Source organism: Phlebotomus argentipes, unplaced genomic scaffold (genome assembly GCF_947086385.1).
Source record: "Phlebotomus argentipes unplaced genomic scaffold, Phlebotomus argentipes genome assembly scaffold_18, whole genome shotgun sequence".
NCBI classification, from domain to species: Eukaryota; Metazoa; Arthropoda; class Insecta; order Diptera; family Psychodidae; genus Phlebotomus; species Phlebotomus argentipes.
In genome coordinates, this window is record NW_026776177.1 from 11,928,370 (window position 1) to 11,950,054 (window position 21,685).

General features: G+C 39.8%; 1 protein-coding gene across 7 annotated transcripts in view; it reads right to left on the reverse strand.

Annotated features, from left to right (window-relative positions):
* LOC132260474 (RNA-binding protein Musashi homolog Rbp6) overlaps positions 1–21,685 on the reverse strand; it is a 65,490-nt gene that overhangs the window by 37,245 nt on the left and 6,560 nt on the right. For 3 of the 7 annotated variants that reach the window (XM_059758603.1, XM_059758602.1, XM_059758601.1), the window contains exons 2-5: positions 17,380–17,420; positions 12,528–12,609; positions 7,055–7,139; positions 6,560–6,601 (exon numbers count right to left, since the gene is read on the reverse strand). In XM_059758603.1, coding sequence (XP_059614586.1) covers positions 6,560–6,601; positions 7,055–7,139; positions 12,528–12,609; positions 17,380–17,420 — 250 coding nt within the window. Of the gene's footprint in view, positions 1–2,173; positions 2,767–6,559; positions 6,602–7,054; positions 7,140–8,685; positions 8,710–12,527; positions 12,610–17,379; positions 17,421–19,247; positions 19,252–21,685 lie in introns of those variants that run through there. The other 4 variants (XM_059758604.1, XM_059758605.1, XM_059758607.1 and 1 more) reach the window with 4 other exon arrangements.

Below are 21,685 nucleotides of genomic sequence, written 5' to 3' on the forward strand. Positions count from 1 at the left end.
CGACGGGAGAATCTGGAAAATCTTCAACTCTGTGTGTGTGGGTGGGAAAATGGAGGGAGGGTTACGTAACACAATTTTCCAGAGAGCGCGCGCGGGGAGGAAATTCACTCAATTTTTCCCACCTTTCCCCAAACCGTTCTCCCCACTCCTTCCACTCCCTACACTTTCATCCTGCGGTGAAACAGGAAATGCTGCCTGTGTGTCCTCCTCTTGTTTTTCACCACTTTCCCGCCCGCTTTCCCACAGACGTCGCGGTTTTCCAGCTTCGTCTCGCACGAAAAATGCCAAGAGAAGCATTTATTTTAATTAATTCATTCCGTTTTCTTATGTCCGATTTTTCCATCCTCTCTCCCAAAAAATCTCCCTTTCTCAGTGGGATAAATTAGTGGAAATTAAAACTGTTACTCCTCAATTCACTAATTAAATTCAAACCTCCAACACGTTGTACTCAAACTAATTACAAATCTCGGAGAAACAATGGATATTCAAGTGAAAAATTCCATTCGAGTGATATATTGAATTCTGTTTTCCCAGTCAGTCTCTGTGGAATTCCCGTGGTTGAGATGGATTTACCACCCGTGGAGCTTTAAAGCTTCCCCTTAAAGTTTGCAATTGCAGTAAGTTTCCTAATCGCAGAAAATATTGCGTCAGAAGTAGAAATCTGAACCGAGCTGAGGTAAATAATCGCGATATCTTCGCACACTCATTACTTGCTTACGGCAATACGATTACAAAAAACATTGCTGCTAAATAAATCCATTGATACATTTGGTGATACATAACTGCAGTTTCCGACATTTGATCAAAAGGCTTTCCAATAACAAAAAATAAGGCAATACTGCGTGAAGAGTAATACAAGAAAAACTTTTATTTGAATGAGAGAATAGTTTAATCTTTTTTGGTTTTATAATACAAATATATTAAATGATCTAGTGAAACTATGATCTGTCTTTTTTCTTAGAAATGCCTAGTGAAATTTGCATAAGCTTTTTATTTGAATTAGGAAACACTTCCTTTAGATGGAAATTCCTCTTCAAAACACCATTTCGTTGAATAAAGATCGAGTTAGTGACAGATATTTGTTACTCTATTTTAAAAAATTCAGGATATTTTTGATGAGGGAATGGTTAAAAATGGGATCCACATTGTTAAAAATATCTATTGCGATTATATAAGCATTGATAGAATTTTCTTCAACTTAAATTTTATCATCTCTACAGTATCCTCTCTCTGTTCTCTAACCTTTTCAAGCACTGTAGCAAGCTCTTAAATAAACATTCAGAATTTTCTATTCATTCAAAGAGGTGTAAAAATATTTGAGATCGCTTTGTACGAATTTTTACATCAATCGATAAATGTTTATAAGTTTGTGTAATCGAATATATTATTTGAACCTCTGACGCCAGAGTAATCCAAACTTCGACTGTGCAGAAAAAGTCCTCAGGTATTGGCAAAAACAATTACTCCTTCTTTCAATCACACCATTTTTGAGCATTTGTCTGCTTTCAATGCCGAATGAGCTCGCCTGTCGCCAGACAGAGAGTATATTCCGTGCATGAGAAGGATGAAAGATTCATGGAGGAGAAAATTTCCACCCATACAAAAGCGCCTTTTCTTGCCCTCGAGCACACTTCATGCCCGAGATTGAGTCTCCTCACCAATTCGGGGGTGGTTGAGGAGACCAGGGAAAAAAGAGGCATGAATTTATTGCGACTTTGCTTCAATCTAAAATTTATGGGGGGTGCACTTTAGAAAATGGGATTATATAGGAAGAATTTTCACTGGGTTGAAATATAACACATTCCAGGGTGAGAGAGAGAGCAGCTCGAAATCATTTTTCCGGGGGACCCCGGGGAATCCCCTGTCATCTGGCGGGCCTTTTTGGATTTTATTTATTCTTCCGCTCTCTCTCTTCTCACTCTCGCACTCTTCCCACTATGTGTATCTTCCTAGGCCGTCGGATTGCGTGCTGGAAATTATAGAGCTGAGTGCTTCCCTTACTCACAGTTACATAACTTTTAACAGTTTCCCTCTCATTTTACATAATCCACTCCACCTTCGTCACATCAATTTCATTTAATTCCCTCTACCCATCTCACACCTCATCCCGGCAGTTGGGCAAATTATTGCCATTACATGTGTTTTTCTTATCAATTTCACCCGCGATACTTACGACGAGCTTCTTGCCGATTCCTGGATGATTTTCCTTCGTAATTGTGGACGGGAGAATTTCGACACAGTGTCCAGTGGAGTTTTCACGCACGAGATTTGGCTTTAGAGCCCGCTCTGAGTCCGATTCACGGCGCTAAACTCGTTTTAACTGTGTGTCAAAGTGTCGATTTTTTTTTATTTTCTGTGATCCTGACTCTGCTCGCACTCACTGCAAAATCCCAGGGAATTTTGGCACTTGCTAGGTGACAGTTAACGTTTCTACAGATCAGCTGCTAAACGTCAAAAATCCCCTGGCAATGGGCAAAATGGCAAAGTGGGATTATCCAGTGAAAATCCGATCCCAATTTCGGGGAAAGCCAAACAATCGGCCGAGGATTTGCCAAGCACTTTGTATCGATTTGGACAAACAATCACCTTCACTGTGTGGCTGAATTTCACGGAATCGCACTATGTGGAAAACACTGTTCGCGCGTTTGAGGTCGCTGTAAATCGAGGGGTTTCGAAACTGACGGCCTAGACCCGGGAGCAAAGTGTAATCCGCAAGTCTGCAGGTGGCCTAAGTCCGGACTAAATTTCAGTGTCTGGCTAAACTCTCTGGCTAAAACTGAATTGTGAAGAAGTGTTTTTTGTGACGGGACGGTTGATCGATGCAAACTCGACAAGCGCTAAACAGCGAATACAACGGACGGAATCTGGATCCGGGCTCCTGGACGTCGACTGGGGCGCCCCCGCCGGCGCAGAACGCCACGGCGCCGTGGTGAGCGGAAGTGTAGTGAGCATGTATTCGCATGGGAGGGATGCTCCCCTGGCGAGGGTGGAGAATGCCGATGACGTCAAAGCGCTGTGAGTCAAAAAGTGGCCAAATTACAAGGTAGCCGGTTATGGATTATTTCCCAGCCTCCCACCACCCAGCTCTCGCTCTCTCTCACTCTCTGTTTTTTTTCAGCGGGGGATTTGTCGCAAATGCCAATAAATCAAGAGCAATTTTGAGAAATGACGCCAGAATGAAGAAAAATCTCTTTTATGATTCACTCCATTTAATTAATTTGAATTTCCAACGCCCACGCCAGACCTCACTTACACGGCTTTCGTGGTCAAGCAAATATAGGGGCAGGTGGTCTTCTGACTCCGCTAGATTAGGGAGGTTTAGTGAGAAGATTTTTGCTGCAATATCCGACAAGTGCATTTTGTTGTCTGACACAGAGAAATTATAGAAAAATTCATAACACAAAAAACTTGGAAGTGCACCAAAAACGGTAAGATTGTATCCACAACCGCTACAACCTGAGAAAAACAGAAATTTGAGATGAAAACTAAGGGAAATTTTACAACCCGTGACATTTCCTCACGTGCTGTAAGAACTTTGAATTCAGTTCCCACAAAACAAAGAATTTTTCCTACAGAATAGGAGTTAAACATTTTATAAAAGACTGAATGCACATAAACAAGTTTTGGCTATTTCTGACTAGCATAGTTGTAGCCTATAAAATCGTATTGCATATACTTTGGAAATCGGATAAAATTTTTGAGTGAACGTCTGCTTCTTTAGAATAACGCCTTAGGGCATTTCTTAAGAAGTTTGTCTTGCTTTTCTTGATTGTGCAAAATAAACAGTCAAAACTCGGTCCTTTGACTCAAATAAAATGCAATTTCATAAGCTAAAAGCAATTCTCAAACATTTCGCATTTGTAAAGCCAATCGTTAAGGTAGATTTTTGTGATGCAAAATGAAAGAAAATAGTTATGACAACAATGCAAGTTTTTCTCAGTGGAACGCGAGGCAAGAAACTGACCAAAGCGATCGAGAAAACAAACTTTCTCCCCATTTTATCGTACTGAAAGCATTTCACAAGTAAACAAGTGAGGGAAAAAGCGTGATTAAGTATGAGATGTCACTGATTCCATCTGGAAATGAGACTTTTTCCTCTCAGTGCATTTCAACTGGATATTTTTCTCAATAACATTCTCAATCAAGAAATTTATCTTGTGCACGAGACTTCCCCAGCGGACGGGTTTGGAGGAAAACGCGGGCGAGCGGGCGAGGAGAATTGCAGGTGACTCGAGGAGTGACTGGAATGAGCACAAAATTAATGTTATTGCCAAAGATATTTCATGGCAATTTTTCATACAGAAAATTCCCTCTTTCGCCCCGCACTGTTTTTGCGCCTCACCTGACAATTGTTCATCTTGGACGACTTGCAGCGCGCTCAGAGTCAACATTGCTTGGGAAAATTCTATAATTAATCTTTAATTAGAATTTACTGCCACACCGCGCGTCCCCCTCGGCTCCAATTCAATTCCAAATTTATTGCTCGAAATAATTCATGGAGTCGGTGGGTGGATGGAAAAAAGTTGAATTATCGTGCAATTTTCCTGAGAGTCACTCTCAAGGGTGAGATATTCAGGAGGGGGCGCGCGCCCAGCCCCAGAAAAAAGGGATCCTCGAGTGCGAAATATTCTCGCTAGTTTGGGAAGAAAAAGTTAAAAGTTGGAAATGAATTTTCCTCGCACGCGCACCACGTGACATAATTTAGCACACACTTTTCCTCATTTTACCACCGGACAGTTTGATGTCTTTAGCCAAATCACAGGTATTGTGAATAAGTGGAAAAACCCACCCTTTATTTCTCCCCTATTCTTCCGCATCAGAAGAAATATTGCAATTGTGAGAAGGTGGCAAAATAATGCCATCCAATTAGAATGAACCATTTGAGACTTTTTATCGTCGTGGGCAATTGTGCAAGATTTTGCGCCATTGACGACAATGATGAGGGCAAAGTGAGAAGGGAAAAATCGGGTGTGAAAAAGGGATACGAATGAGGTGCTTAATGAAATTTATGCTCTCTGTGTTTTTGCCACGTGCAGAAAAAAAATGGAAATCAAAGAGATAAACGTGATGCGAACGTGAGCTAAGAACACACATTTGCAATTTGCCTCCCGAAACTTGTGGAATTTGCAGGAAAAGTTGACACTCTGCAGGACTGCTCGTAATTTTGCCATGAAGCACGTCCACGGCTCAATGCTAATGATAAATGGGGAGAGCGGCAATTGAAAAACTGGCATTACCCGAGAAATAGGATCAGCTTGAAGAAATGCGCAAAACGGACTCACTTTCTCAATTTTCCCAGAGTTGAATTAAACTTGCAAATTGAATAATCTGTTGCACTCCTCAATGCTGTTCTTGCTGAGAGAATGTCTTCGGAAACATAAACATTAATTCTGTTTGCTTGATGACAAAATATCTTCGTCATTTTCGAAACGAAATATTAGTTGAGTGCACGGTGCTTTCATTAATCGCTAAAATTTATACAATTACAGACTTAAGTAGATTCTTAGCAAGCTTTGACTACCGGGAATCCGCACTTTGTGTACGAAGTCACGTCAGACAATCACGGAGACATGAATCGCTGACCCTTCGTCCAAGTCAGAAAGGCAGGAGAAAAATAATAAGGACACCCTCAAGTGTCTGAGGGGTGGCTTGGCATTTAAATTTGCGAAACATTTCGCTTCGTTTGCTCTAACAGCTCGGCATTTGAAATAATTCGCTCTCTGTGGGGTGTTTCGCGTTTATTTTTTCCCCGGGCGCTTCTATGCTTCGCCGTGGGTCTGGGGAAAGTGAGAAAGTCCTCAAAAGTTTTTCCCGGCAGGGTGGAGAATTGCCGCGAAAATTGTACACCTTCTCAGCGCCCTTCACAGTTGCAATTTCTGCACGTGAGGCACGACTAATACGCGGCTGGCACACGCGAGAAATTTAAAATCATTAATAAATTCGCTGATAAACGGAGTTTTTCTCGCGCCGGGGGAAAATTTAATAAATGCGAGCGGGAAAATTGAGACATAAAATTCCAAACACACACAAACTCAGAATTTTCCATATTTTTCGCAATGCTGTCGCGGCACAGTCCCAGGGAAAATTTTGCACTGGCCCATCGCGGAAGTGGGCCCCCCAAGACCGACACAATACAATTATTTATGATGATAAGCGCACCACCAACTATGTAAAATATTCAAATTTAAACAATTTAAGTTTCTCGAACGTCGGGCGGAGTGAACAAAAGAAGATCCTGGACTTATTGTTGTGGTGAAAGGGATATAAATTTGCATAGAGGCCTGACTTTTTACCCAAAGGAGCGGGAAAAGTGGCGCGAATCTTTAGGTTTGGGGATGGCAAAAAAGCTCGCGATGGCGAAAATTGCTCCAACGCCGAAGAGTGCAGATGAAAGAAGGCAAAATTTTATGCAAAATGGTACAAATCCTCTCATTCTCGCGCATTCTCGCTAGATCTCCCAGTTTCTTCTGCTTGCATACATTTTGCCACTCAGCAAAGAAAGGAAGAACTCAAGAGATCACTGTTGGAGAAATTGTGCACATAAGAAACTGGCACTCACCTTTGGATGAGCTCGTCGTGGAAATGCAACTTTAGGATCAATCTGTGAAGAAGACAATGAAAAAGCTTTTATTAGAGTGGCTTTATCCAACTGGATAGTATAAAAATTACTCTTATTTTACTTAGTTTAATATCAAACAATACAAAATAAGGGGAAATAAGTTGTTCTCTGAACTATTCAAAATCAATCGAAATTCAACAAATTTCGCTCACAATTATGGTTATCAAAATCTGTAGAATATGTATATTTCGTTTTGATGTGTATGCAAAATACCATTCAACTTTGGGAATCCTGCGGGACTTCACTGAGCTTAATTGGATAAATAATTCAATTCATAAATTTAATTCCAATTCTAAAGTCACAAACATAATTCGTGAAATCACTTTAGCAAGAAGATATCGTGGCAGAACAACTTTAATCACTTTGACTTCTGATTAAATTCATTATATTGAATTAGCACAGAAGAGATGGAATAAATTATAGGGTCAAAATTACCTTCTTGCCATCCAATTCGTGTGTTCCTTGCGCTAAAACTTTGTCCACACTCGATGGATCGCCAAATGTGATAAATCCAAACCCTCTATAAAGGAAAAGAGAAGATAAAGAGTATTTAGTAAGAACAAGGTGGATTTCCCTGCAGATTATATTTTTCTCATTGTCACTTTCAAAGGTAATTTGTGGCTCAAGAGAGAGCCTAATTTCTGTCGTTCTTTTTTTGGAATCATTTGTTCAAGAGATGAAGAGAAAGGAGGTCTTTTTCTTAATTATATTTATTCAACATGTTTGCCAGTAAAAGAGTGCCATCTAGAGAGACAGATAAAAGTGTAGAACATTTGTATAAACTCTCTGGGTCGTACCAGAGAAAGGCATGACGATGTGATAAAAAAGGTATAGTGAAAAACTGAACCAAAGTGTCCAACATTGACATACATTTTTGACAAAGCATCTCTTTTCAAACATTAATGTACAGGAAAATTTTATGTGATATTCACTGTGAGTGAATTTTCATTGACTTCTATAAATAATCATTTCATCACCAAACATGTCTATTTATATATAAAACGTTTATATTGTTACATAAATCAACAGAAATAAATATGTATATAATTTGAGCTATTTTGTGCTCTATTGAAGCCATCTAATGTCTAAGTATATTTACATTTACAGGCTAAAGAATTGTACAGCTAAGTTTGATAGGCAGAGAGGAGGAGAGAGAAGAAACTACGAGAGATTGTGAAAAAAAACAACTTAAAAGTATAAATTGAAGATGATTAAGGAGATTTTTTGCACTGAGCTGAACACAGACAAGAATGGGTGAGCTTTCATGAGGAAACCCATTGCGTGTCATTTGTAAATCACACGAAATTTCCCAATGATCGCGACAGTGTGGAACTCTCTATACGCTGCTTCTTCCCCAAGTAAATTAACAGCCATTAAATTGTGGGGTCTTCGTGAAAAATTAATCATAAAACATTTTATGTTGCACTAAACTTTTAGGTGAATTATAGCACAAAGTGAGTAAAGGCAGTGGGGCGCATAAACACCCCAAATTACGGCATTTGATACACTCTTATGCGAGTTAGTAGAGGTTTTTACGGGCATAGTTTTGAGCAGAGGCGCAACTAATGGTTCACATCTGGGCTGCGAAATTGGTTTCAATTCAAAGAAATCCCTCATTATTACAGCCTTTCATATTTTAGGAGACTTGAGAGCCCCTCAATTTCACCACAATTTTCCTAATACCATGTGAATTTCTTAGCCATTTCATGGAGTAATCCTGAAGGTGTTTACTTTCCGGCGCAAACTTTCAGCCCGGCCAACATTCTAATTAATACCGTTTCGATAGCTTTGCAGAATTTCCCAGTTGAAGGCTCACCCCATTTCGTCTCGCCCAACCCAGTGTAGTCCCAAACATGAGAGAAAGAGATATAAAATGTATGATATGGCATGAAATGTTATAGATTTAATTAAACTAAATCACCAACACAGAAACACGTATTTTCAGGGGGTTGTGGGAGGCAAAACAATAAATCTAAAATAAAAAAAATATCATAGGAGAGGAAAACAGAGAAAAACACAGGAGAAAACTGTGCGGGAGGATGATAATTCGCACGCAAAGAACCTACCTGGAGACACTGTGAAGAACAGAATCGGCGGAATATCCAGAAATGGTGTCATATTGGCTGAAAGAGAATCAATTCTTCAAGCCTTTCACCCATGATATGTGAACACAGAGACGTGTAATTAATGAAAAAGAACAACCAATTATTTTGTCACTCTTAAAATCATCATTTTATTTTCATGTATATATTTGCTATTAAATTTCGCCATCATCTTCCTTTCAAGACAACGCATCAAAATTATTCCTTTCAACAGAAAAAAAGAAAGAATTCATATCGACATGTGTAGATTTCATTTTTATTCGTGTAAAATTTTTTTTTGGAAATGAACGCAAAAAATAATGAGAAAATCGACAGAAAATCATAAGAAACAAAGGAGTGAGAAATGGAAGAGATTCGTTAGAGAAGTGAAAGGCAAAAGAAAAGTGAAGATTCTCAGCAAGTACAACACACAATCTACTCAGCGTTAAAAGAACAAAAATTCAAGAGCAAAATATCCTCATTCACACCCTCATCATCGGCCACTGGCCTCTCAAACTACCACAATTTCACACAGAAGATCTCCTTAGCATGTGAGCATAGCTGGTGGAATTGAGTGAAAATTCACAAGAGTGAGATTGATAAGCGGGCGAGATAGTATCTATTGAAATTTACGAGCTCACGGAGGAGGACAATATCTCAGGGATTTTCAGAGGATGGATTGAGAAATGATACTCCTTCATTTAGTCATTCGAGGAATTTCTGAGAAGACAGTCTGCTGATAGGTGAAGACTGAGCAAGTGATATCGAGAACTTCATTCGATTCAGGGCAAAAGCACTCAGATGAAACTGCGAAGGAAAGTTGGAGAGTAAAATTTACTACTATTTTAATCATGAAGAGTTGCAATTCGCACTTGAAGCTCCGCCCATCCATACGCTCCACCTTACTTAACTACTTTCAACACTATGTGATGGTATTTCCAGTATTTTAGAAGAAGAAAAATTAGACATATTTTACATTTGAAAAATTAATTATTTTTTGAAAAAAATTTACTATCAGATTCACAAAATCTATGAAATTTCTTTTTTTTCATTTTTTGCCCATTTATAAAATAAGCAGATATGTAGCGTAATTCTCATTCATCACCCATTAATCTAAAAATATGTTTTGATGAAGAACATTAGATTGAAATCTTCTTAATGACACCTTAATAAGTCTTTTAGATTATCCTGAATTACTGCTATAATAAAAGCACCACGGATCTCATGAGGGAAAATGACTTGAATTTATATGGAAAAGTACATTTAAAATTCGCCACGCGAGCGGCGGGAGGCACAAAAAAGGGAGCAATCCGGCCGCCAGTCAGGAAATGAAACAGATGGTCTGTGCGGACTCCCGAAAACTAAATCCTATCAATTATTTGGGCAGAATGTGTCAAATTGGCAAATTAAGATTTGAATTTTGTATTGAGGGCAATCGGGGGGTCACGTTTGGGCGGTGAATTTCGCAACAATTAAATCACCGATTTGACATAAATGTGAGAAGCGAGAGACTCTCTCCTGAGTGTCCTGGACCATCCCCCAGCGGCAATTAGCCAAATTTTACACTAATTATCCGATATGACTCATCTGTCATGTGAGGGGGCGGCGGCTGAAGGGCGGGGGTGGTATGAAATGTTTGCTTGTTAGTTCATCGAACGGTCAAACGAATAATTTACAAATGAATAAATTATTCACATGATTCCAGCACTATGCTAGGCATTGTTGCCTTGTTTGCCGTCCAAACTATCGTGTCCCGCTTCTCAGCCCCAGCCGAGAACGCGCCCAGGACCCATCGAAAAAGTGGGTGGTGGTTTCAGTTAATGGACACATCCAATAACGCTGCACCAAGCGCCCCCACCGGCAAATTGATCATATTACCTTTATTACGTTTGCACTCCCGCTCCTTGGCCTTTCCTCCGAGACAATTTGGCCTTCTATTTGCATACCCGAGCGCGCCCGCCCCCGAAAAAATGCTGAAATATTCACAGTGTTTGTGCGCTAAGTGGATGTTGTACGAGGACAAGGAGTGTGGTCAGTCGATGAGTGCAGTTCAGATGGTATTTCCATGCTCCTCAAGTGCTGAGCTCTTTGATACGGGAAAAATCCAGTGAATGGCTCGAGAGTTCCATTTTCTTTCAGACGAAAGCATGAGAAGAGCCTTCAAAATTCCTCCCGTCCACCCACATGCAAAGATGCTGGGGTATTCTTCAATAGATTCCTCAAATTTGTCAATACACTCAGAGAAATGTTAGCTACGTTTAGAGAAACTTCGAAAGCGACTGTAATATGGGCCACTAGCAATTATTTCTGAAGTTCCGCCTACTCGTGTGCCCCGCCCTTTGACATACGTGCATATTTCTGTATGTGAGAAATCATTATATGTATATAGAAAACAATTGGTGAAGTGATCTGATCTGCTCAAAACTCGCTTTTGAACAAACTTGGAAAACTTTTTTAGTAATAACTTCCAATTTTGCCTTTCAAGACATTTTTTCTGCACCTGAGTGATTTTCATAATGAAACATGACAGATGATAAAAATTGACGGAAGATTAGCAAACAATTTGTGCGATTATTTTATGAGAAAACCAGAGACTTTCGTATGCAGCAGCAAGAGAAGAAAATATACACAGCTTGCCATACACTTCAAAGAATTATAATCCACAGCGCTCGCGGAAATTCATGGGACGCGCGCGCGCCCGTGGGTGTGGGAAAAAAGGAGTGAAGATGAAATTTAGCATATTTTCTGAGGCCGAAGAGAGCATTCCATCCTCCTCCCTTTCATATCTTTCATCAATCACTCATCTTTCGCCTTAATATGACAAGATAAGTCTTGAGATGTTGTTCACACCCTCCAGAAGCACTTAAGTGGTTTAGTGTGTTAAAGTCTTTGAGGATTGCTGTTGAAATATTATTTCACAAATTAATGCTTCACTCACACTCCACACTCCGGGTCAATTTCTTGCCCTATTATAATTAATGAAACTATGCTTCCAACAGATACCATGAGCGCCTTCGTTATGGCTGTGCGAGAAAAATGAATAGGGATTTTGGCTTCTTCCTCTTCACTCGCGGCCGAAAGCTTTGTCAAAGAGGACTTCCTTTGAGTGGAAGATGTAAAATTCACACAAATAAGGCGTCTTTCCCTTCCTTTCGCACACACCACACACTCAACTATGTTTATGCAGATACAGGAGAGGTGAAGTGGATGGTGAAAGCGACAAATATGGAAACGTTCTTGTACCTGTTTTCATCTAACTTCACATCTTTTCAATATTACACAGTTACAGCTTCTTACAACGATAACAAAGAGTACGAAATGGGTTGGTAAACAAATATGAGAGGCTAAAATGCTGTTGTGAAGTGACTGAAAGTCTTCATATTGATAGAATCATCACTACTTAATTCAAATCTATCTTCTCGATCCAATCAATTCAAAGACAGTCAATCGAATCGCTCGAGAATGAGTGTTGGAAAGAAAAAAAATGTGATAGAGAGAACATGAAGGGTAGAGAAAAACAAACACGTGAAAAATGTTAAATAAACACGAACAAAAAACCATCATGTTAAATATTGTTACATTGAGAAGTAGCAGAAATAAACTAATTCGACACCATTTACATAGAGTTTTACACATGTCCAGAAATTAAATGTTATTCAAATATATGTTCAAAATGGTCAGAGAGAGGAACATAACGAAAAATAGTCTACGTGGGTATATTAAATTCTATGCTTAAGTTTGTTATCTTACTGGGTCTATGCTAGTCAAACTACAATGTTTCTAGTGGGAATTGAGGGAAAATGGATTTTGGTTCTTTGCAAACTCACCTCGATCTCCTCGTTGTGGGATCCTTCATCACCATGACCTCTGTAATTTCTCCAAATTTGCTAAAATAGTCTCTGAGACTCTCTGAAAGAACAGAAATGGAAAGCGTGTTAATCGTCATTTTCCACGATTTACAGCTACGTTGCAAAAATATTCCCATATACAAATGAAATATATTCGCTACTAATATTATTTAGTACTCCATATATCTAATTAACTCCCATATTTATGTACTGCCACTCAATTCATCTGCTTATTTATACGCTCGAGGAGCGGTTGAGACTGAAATTAAACCGTCTGTCAGTGTTTTGTTGGGTGACTTGAGAATTAAAACAGGGGAGAAGTGTAGAATGAATGACTTATGCCTCAGTGAATATGTTTCACGAATGAAACCATCGTCAAAATACCTTATTTATTTTCTCACCCATTTCATCTTGATATACAAAAGTGCATCCAGAAGATATTATGCAAATAAACAGGATGACAATGAGAGCATTCTTCATTCTTAACATTTTTCCATTATATTCCTTTCATTTGCTCCACTTTTGACAAATGCGCGTGGAGGACTTATGTAATTGCTGCCAAATTACTGTAAAAGGTACTTATTGAATAGAGAAAAAGGGATAAATTGTACTTCAAATTACAAATAGAGCCTTGTCAACCACAGAAAATCCGACTGTTCAAATTGGTCTCTCTTAAGATCAGGTAATTTCAGGTGTTTCTGGAAGAACTTCGTGCCCACCTGAAATCTTAACACCAAGTCGAACTTCAAATTGGTGGCTAATTCTACTTCGTTCTCCATGAACTACGGAAAATCTAAATGTCACAGTCGAGCATGCGGCGCATCATATCTGACATTGGCATTCAGCTTTGCAAAAGCTCACACTCTTTAGAAAATTTTTGCGTGTAAATAGAAAAACTTTTCCAGCGACTCATGTCTCGCTTTTATGTTGTCCAGGAAGCATGATTAAACTTTTATGAGATTCTGCGAGGGTGCCCCAAGGACAGAAAATCACACTGACACATTCCTTTTCCGATTTTTTCTCACAGATGCAAGTCTAAAAGTCACCGTCACGTCGGGTGATAAAAAAACTTTTATTTAGATAATTGAAAAGCAGGGGAGAAAGAGAAACCCTGCCATGGAAATTGAACAAGTTTTTTTCTTCTTTCTCCCTCTGTGTGATGGTGAAAATGCAAAGTGAGGATCGAATAATTCCATATATTCCGGAGAAAACTGTAGAGAGTTTATGTGATATGAGATTTGAGGCAGTTTAACTGCCACTATAGTTCCACCCTGTGCTCGTATGTCAATAAATATTTACATTATTGGTTGGTGAGCATCTTATTGTGAAAATAAAATATTTACGATCGTTTGAGTGTGGTTGGGAAAAGCCACGAGAAAATCCACCAAATGTGTCACTCTCCGGCTTTCGGCAATAAAAGTTATGCTGAGTGGATAAAAAGCAGACGAGAGAACTACGAGGGAGGCTCGCAAGTGGATAAGCTTCAAAGTGTTCCCCATCATTAAATGGCTTTTGGATGAGTGTTTGGTAGTCATACAGACATGATAATTAGGCTAATTTGGATGAGATTCAAAACATCAACCCTCCATATACAGTTTTTCTGATTGTTATGGCCGCTGCTCTTCTAAAAATATTCACGTGCCGATAAAATTTGTTGATACAGACACTCACATATCGTTCTATTCGGCATGTCTGTATGCTAAGCTGGATCTGCAGATGGAAAATCATCGTCTGAGGAACATTTTCGACTTTCCGGCGTGACTTTCAACCCTTCCCAGTGCCATGATTTTCATCACAACCCAAGCCGAGGGCAATATTTGTGAACACAACGCCTGACAGTCGAGATGTTCCATCTTGAAAATTGTGCATTTCGTTGCATCTCTTGTGGATTAGGGACACAGTGATCAACACACAGTGTGCAGAAGACGGAGAATTTTTGCATTTATTCTTGCATCGTTTGCCGCACTGCTAAAATGCCGGGAGTCTTTTTGGCAGAGGGATGTTATTTCAATTTAATGTAAATTCTATGTGTTCCTCCGAGCCCTATACATATTTTATAAAATGGCCAAAACGAAGCTAAATTGTTTCCTGAAGAGGCAAGTTATTGTCAATTTTAATGCGACTCGATGAAATATTAATCTGCACCTTCTATTGAGGTTGATTTGTTGCCTCTCCGGGCAATTGAGACGCAGGAATATTCCCTGAATATACAGGGTCAAAATTTGCATGAAAATGCATATGCCACGTCGCTGGGTATGGAGAAATTCGTCCTAAATCATGTGAGAAATTAAAAATTTCACCCGTGAATAATCCCATGTGCGATACCGATCGGGATAGGGAAGGACGCGATGCTAAGGGACAGGGCAAGTCAATGGGTGAGATGGCTTGAATGTTGGCAAGTTCCCGTATAAATATTTAGAGTATATAAAATGCAAACTTTTGCACTGTGTTACGTGCTCAATGCTAAATCTGGAAAACTTCCAGAAATGTTTGCGTAATTACACACTCCGATTTATGCTCTGCTCGTCCACATACAATGCCCAGGAAATGTTTAGTGTCACTCGTAATTATGCAACAAATTCATTCAGCAGCGACACAAATTGTTCTACATAAAGTATTCCCCTCTGGACGACTGCTCTTCTCGTCCGCCCTTGGTTTGCGCGCCCCCCCAAACCAGAGTCCCGAACAGATAATATCACATCCTCGAGAAAGTCGAGAGAGAGAGAGAGAAAAGTTTCGCCAACCGAGAAGCTGAGCGTTGGGGGAAAAAATTAAAAGGATTTACCCAAAGTCCGAGGAAAAGTTTCAATGGAACTTCTTGAGTTCGACCAAAGTGAAATGAAGTTGTTCAAACTGTCCGAAAGTGTTTAGGACGCCCAGTATTTGTGTCTTTCTCTATGAATTTTGAAAATTTACATACATCGTCACAGCGCCCTTTTCCCTCCGCTGCGAAATTAAATGCACCCACGAAACTACATGTGCCAAAAGGCGCAAAACTTCTCCCAACGCTAAGTGAAAGTTCTCCACCGCTGCCACAGAAAAATGATCATGTAAGGCAAAACCGCATTAATCACGGATTCCCTCCCCAAAAACTGGAGTGTCGGAGTTTAACTCTCCCAATTTCCACAATTACCGAGTTTTAGCACTCTTGCTTGCTACAATATTCATCTAATAAACAATTTGCGGTTCAAAACACTCTGGGAATGAGTGTAAAGTCAAGTGGAGAAAGTATGCTGTATAGTTCTGTGGAGTTCATCGCCAATCTCTGAATCTCCCGGCAAGATGAACTTCTTTCTCTCTGAGCCGAGGACTTATCCGTGGTCCGCTTTACTTGCCATACACAAAGTGCTGAACAGGCGAAAATGAATTCTGAATAAGATGACTCCAGCGCAATTGTCTCCGTAGTCTTCTTGAGATGCTGAAGAGCCGTCACAGCTATAGCATTTGTCTCAGTTTGACACACGTTGCCTCAAAAAACTCCGTCCGTCAGAATAGCAATCTAAGGATTCGAGTGCAAGCAAATCATGTGTGATAAGAAACATGCCCTTCTTCATAATATGAATCATTACACGATAATTCGATCTTTGCTGATGCTAGCAAAACGTTCCGTTCTGAATATCAAAGCCGTGCACTGTAGATTCACATCTAACGCTAATGATCTAACATTTTTAGCACGGCAATAATTCTCGGTGGCAAGCATAGCATTCCCATCTCTTATTAAACCCCCCATATTTGACATCTCTTCTCGCGGAGTGCAAAAAAGTCGTCTCGGGATTGAATTGTTATCAGCGCGACTGCAGCATTGCGAGAAACTTGGCCTCGTTGAATGCACTGACTGAGAAAATTGAAGAAAATCAGCAATTGTTGGCCTCATCGATTGTGCCATTCTTTCTCAATCGCATTAATTCACGTCTGACGCGCTGAGATGCCGTGGTTGTATTTAAGTGGTGACTAATTAAAATGCAATTTATTTTTATTGCCATGCTTAATTGGAGTGAATTTAGAAGAGTCCTTTTGGTTGCAGAGGACTCTATTTCTGGGGCCAGCTTTCGAAGTGCATTCCGCCATCGAAGTCACAATGAATCGGGATGCTATTTTCACAGTGATATTACTTATAAATAGCATCGTGGCATCTCATATATGAGCACATTTTCAATGTAATCTCGTTGTACGCGATGAGCATAATTTTCAATGGGCATCTCGCGGATTTTCCTGCGCCTTTTCCCGGCAAATGCGGCACACAATGGCGATTAAAAAAAGGCCAAAGCCAAATCGACATAGAAGAATGAATGGAACTCTGGAGGGAAGTCGAGGGGAAATGTTATGAGAGGCACGAGAAAATATCGCGTGCGTGGATTATAATTGATGTCATTCTTCAATTACACCACATTTAATTTCAATTTGATGCCACATTCTAAATAGGAGGGTTTCATCAGTCGGTTTCTCTTAGCATTAACCTTTTTCTCCTATACATTGTGTGTGTATTCCATTCGCGATAAAACTCGAGTTTTGCACTTTTTCCTAAGCGCGTCTTTCGTTCTCTGCCATTCAAATGATACATGGGCAATGGAGGTGCATAAAATCCGAAAGGGCAATGTGTCACTGTAGATTTTCCCGCCAAAAAGTGCCAAGATAAGAATTTTGCCCCGTGAGCACACTCAGAGGTGAGTCATTCCACTGAGAAATGTACTCAGCAATGACCTGACTTTTATATCCCACTCCCATTAGATAGAAATGCCCTCGTAATCCTAATCCAAGAGTACACAATTTCCCCGGTGTATCGCCCCCTCGAGAGAGCTATACTGTCTCAGGACATCGTGCCAAAACTTACCTGGACTTGTTTGCCAACTCAGACCACCAATAAACATTTTTCTGAAAGAGATAGAGAAACACTGTTTATTGCCACTGCTAAAATATGTTGTCATGTGGGCAAATTTTCGCAAATTTCCCTCTATTTAATTGCCATAAAAAATACCTAATTTATTCAACGCCAATTGTAGCACAGTTGAACCTCGAGAGACGAGCAAATTGCGTTCTTTAGCCAACATTAACCCATTTTCAAGCAACATTTTCGGACAATTGATTCAAAAATATTGTCGGTATTGCCTTATTTTGATGTAAATTCAAACTGCACAAATAAATACTTTCCATGAGGACAATGTTTGCCTCCTCATGAAGACAGTGATGAATTGTTCTTTGGAATTTCTGACTCAAACATAATATTGCCTAAAAGTGTCTTTAAGAAATTCAGCGACAGTGTGAGGAAAAGACGATTTTTGCCCGGATTAGCGTGATAGTATTGAATAAACATTGATAAAAGCGGCCCAGGTAAATATGCTAAATTAATTTATTTACAGCCTTACTCATAGCAAATGAGCTCCGGAGGGACGAAATGAGATTGAACAACAAGAGGGAATTTTTCTGTTATACTTCAAATAAATTTCCTCTCAAGGAGACAGAATTCCTGCTGTTCAGTAAATAGATAAACAGATTTTTCAAAGCAACATCCCTTCACAAAGTTCAGCTTCTTGTATGTGATCGTCTTCGTGATGTTCAAAAGAATGATTTCGTGCCTCTCTTGAGAGCATTTTTATGGACTTTAAATTAAATTTACTTATTTAAATGCGAAACTTCCCACACTATTATGACATATTAACTTTACAAGGAAAAACAAACGAATTTATGCCTAGAATTCACTTCAACTCCCCATTTGCTAAAGTCCATTTAAGGCAGTCCGATTTAGTGAATGGGAAAGTTATTGGATTAGGGACTCCCTCTCTTGTCATGACTTATTGTAAAGTTAAATATTTAAAGAGGGTATTGTTCGCTGAGCGACCAGCAAGTTCTTGTGGATGCACCACAGCCTCCAACAACGAACAATGTGTTTCTGGCAAATGATCAAGACGAGGTGTTGAGAGAGAAAACATATCCATAGGGTTTTGGCCTCATCGTGAAGATGTTGCGCGCGATGGTATTATAAAAACATAACCATTTGAGGTTCATGTACAGTGCTTTTCGTGTGTGTTTTCATCGCGGCGAAAAATGAGGGTAAGACGCAGAAGAAAGGCGCTTTTTACAGCGACTTGAACGATAAAGAGTGAAATAGTGTCACTGGTGATTGTTTGTCGTCATATGCGAGTGTCATAAAAATTATTACGTGTGGAGTGTCTCGAGGAACTTTCTTGAGGGCCTTGCATGACTCTCGTGAGTTAACACGACGACTAAATTGTCCAAACATGAGTGCTTATCGAGATTTGGGCGCCAATATCGCATAAATTCACTCACTTCATCGTTTTTTTTTCTTCATTCTCGCTATTCTCCAACTGAGTTGGAAGGGGGGAAAATTGTGGGTGGCGTGAAGAAGCGAGAGAGGCGCCAGGATGCATCATGAAGGTGAGAAGAGGGGTTGGAAAATGGCAGGAAAAGAAATTTTCCTTCTCCGAGAGCGCTACAATGTTGCTTATGTAACAATTCCAAGTGCGACTGACGCGAAAATTCCATCATTGTGCCATCTCTTTCGCGCATAACCTCACGCACACAACCATACAAAACCTCACACACAGTTGTGTACGCAGAACAAGGACAGAAGTACAATTTTCCACTGCGCATGTCATAATGTTGTCTCTCTCTCTGTCAATTCAGCCTCTTTTACTGTAGATGTGCGCTGTTTTTCCAGTTATGTAATCAAAACTCACACAACCTGGATCATAAGAACGTCAGAGCCACCACTACATATGCAGCACACTATGCAGCGAGTGAGATGACACGAGTTTTCCGACTCCCCCACACAGTCTCAAAAGTGGGATGCACACCTGACCCCGAGCTCGGATGCATCCTCGCGCTGCTGCAGCGCCCGGGAAGAGCCGGATGCGACTTTCCGGGCTCAGGTGGACCGCAAATGAGGTAATAAGGACAGAATTGGATTACAGAGATCATCCCAGTGAGCAGTGCGGTTGTAAAATTGCTGCCTCGACATGAAGATAAGGAGGCCAAGATATGAATTTGATTTTACTGATGAATTGCTGTCACATTGACGGGCGCAATTCGGAAATAAAGATAACTCCGAGTAGAACTGTAGATTTATAGACTGGGTCTTTCTCAAAATTCCAGACTAGTAATTGCAATATTCATCAAAATTTTGAGGAATTGCCTCTTGACAATCTTAGCCAGGAAATTAACGTTTCTGCGGAGAATCTGTCAATCACTAGACACTCTCTCAAGTTCCATCAATATGTCACTATCATATTTCCTAATTTGTGAATCTTCATATCGCTATAAATCATTTGCCCACTGATAGAGACAAATACGCTGCAATTATCAACCCGGATATTGCGATAAGAATTTTCCTAAGACTCGCACTACCTTGGCAAAGGATCGACCCGGGGTTTGGGTGACCTTTTGGCAAAAGAAATATTTAAAAATTCCTCTGAGACGGAATTTGAGGAAGTCGAGGAATTTAAGGATTAAACAATGGAGATTTGGGTTTTCCATATGTGAAGAAATATTGCGACTCTGAGCGGCGTGTGTGCTGAGCAAAGAAAAGGAGTAGAAAGTCCAAAAATAGAGGTAGAAAAACGTATACGATAAGCCACGTTGGTGCCTTGGGATAATCTAATCGTAATTTGTGTCATCACGCGATGGGTAAATAATTGGAATTTTCATTTACTGATAAGCGATGCGTGATAGAAGGGGAAGAAATTGATTGAAAAATTAACTTTTCTTGAAGGTAAAAAATCAATAGAAACGCGCTCAATGCTTGTCCAATAAATTCTTAATATTTCCCTGCACTTGTGAAGCACCCATGAAGATGTGAAGTTGGGCGATTCCAATGATTGTGTCGGACGAAAAGGATAAAAAAGGATCACTCCCGAGGGACTTGTTTTCCCAGGGATAATGAGTTTTTGCGACATGAAACCACTTCTCCACATCTAGTGACATTGTCAAGAACATTGTACGGACCGTTCAGAGTGTGGGAAATCCAATAGAAAATTTAATTCAGAAGAAAAACTCTCTGGTGACCGGCAAAAGGTGAGGTGGAAAAAGGCTGAGAGAGAATTCCAAGGGTCCAACACTTAAAAACCCATGAAGAATTTTGTAGACGATTAATTTTAACCGTGCCACCCCAGCATGAATGGCCAATAAATCCCATCAAAAATTCCCCATATAATATTAATGGTTTGGCCTGTAAAATTTCACCACGGAAAATCCCTAAAATGCTAGTTTTGCCATTCTCAATACAAGTACCGCAACATGAATATTTATTCCACGGGAAATTGTTATTTGATTTTCATTTCCGCCAATCACATTCAGAATGCATTAAGCTGGAAAGTTTTTCTGAATGAAATTTCATAGTGGATTTTTATCACTCGCCAAACACATTAGACATGACACTTTATTATTCTCTGAGAAAAGTGCATTTTCTCACAACCTCAGTTGCTTTTCAGTGACTTAAAGTCATTAGCGAGATCGACAATATTGCACTGACGTAATGGCTTTGTCTTAACAACTCTTAGCTTTAAACGTTTTGATTGAGGATTTTCGCATATGCTGCATGATATTGCTGAATTCCCGCCCACTTGCGTGCTCCGCCCATTTGAATGTCCTGCCCTATCGTATTTGCAAACTTCATCTTTATTCCATTTTGCAAAAAATCCTCCAATCATGATAAGTTCTTATTACCATCGCTTGAGACGCTGGAATGCATGAAATATGAAGAATTCAGAGAAACAGATGTGAAAGGGTAATCTTGAATTGCCTTGAAATTTATTGCAGCAAAGATAAATCTGTATTGCAACTTTAGGGAAAAGGAAACACTCAAAACTTCGATAAAGCGTCAGAAAAGAGATGAATGTGCATTCAAAGACACGCTCTCGATGTCTCAAACATTGTAAATTCTGCCAATAGCACAACAAACACAAAGCGCACAGCTGATGTTGATGAAGATTGAAGTGAGGAATTAAAAACATCGCAGAATACAAAGGAGCGATTCTCATTGGAAAATGCCGAGAATCAACATGGAAATAGTTGCTGTGCAGAGTTGCCGTTTGTAATCAAATGAGGTCACCATAGCGAGGCAGGTGATAAAGAGAGATTCACAGAGTGCATTTTTTGCACCTTCGCAATACCAGTGCAGAGAA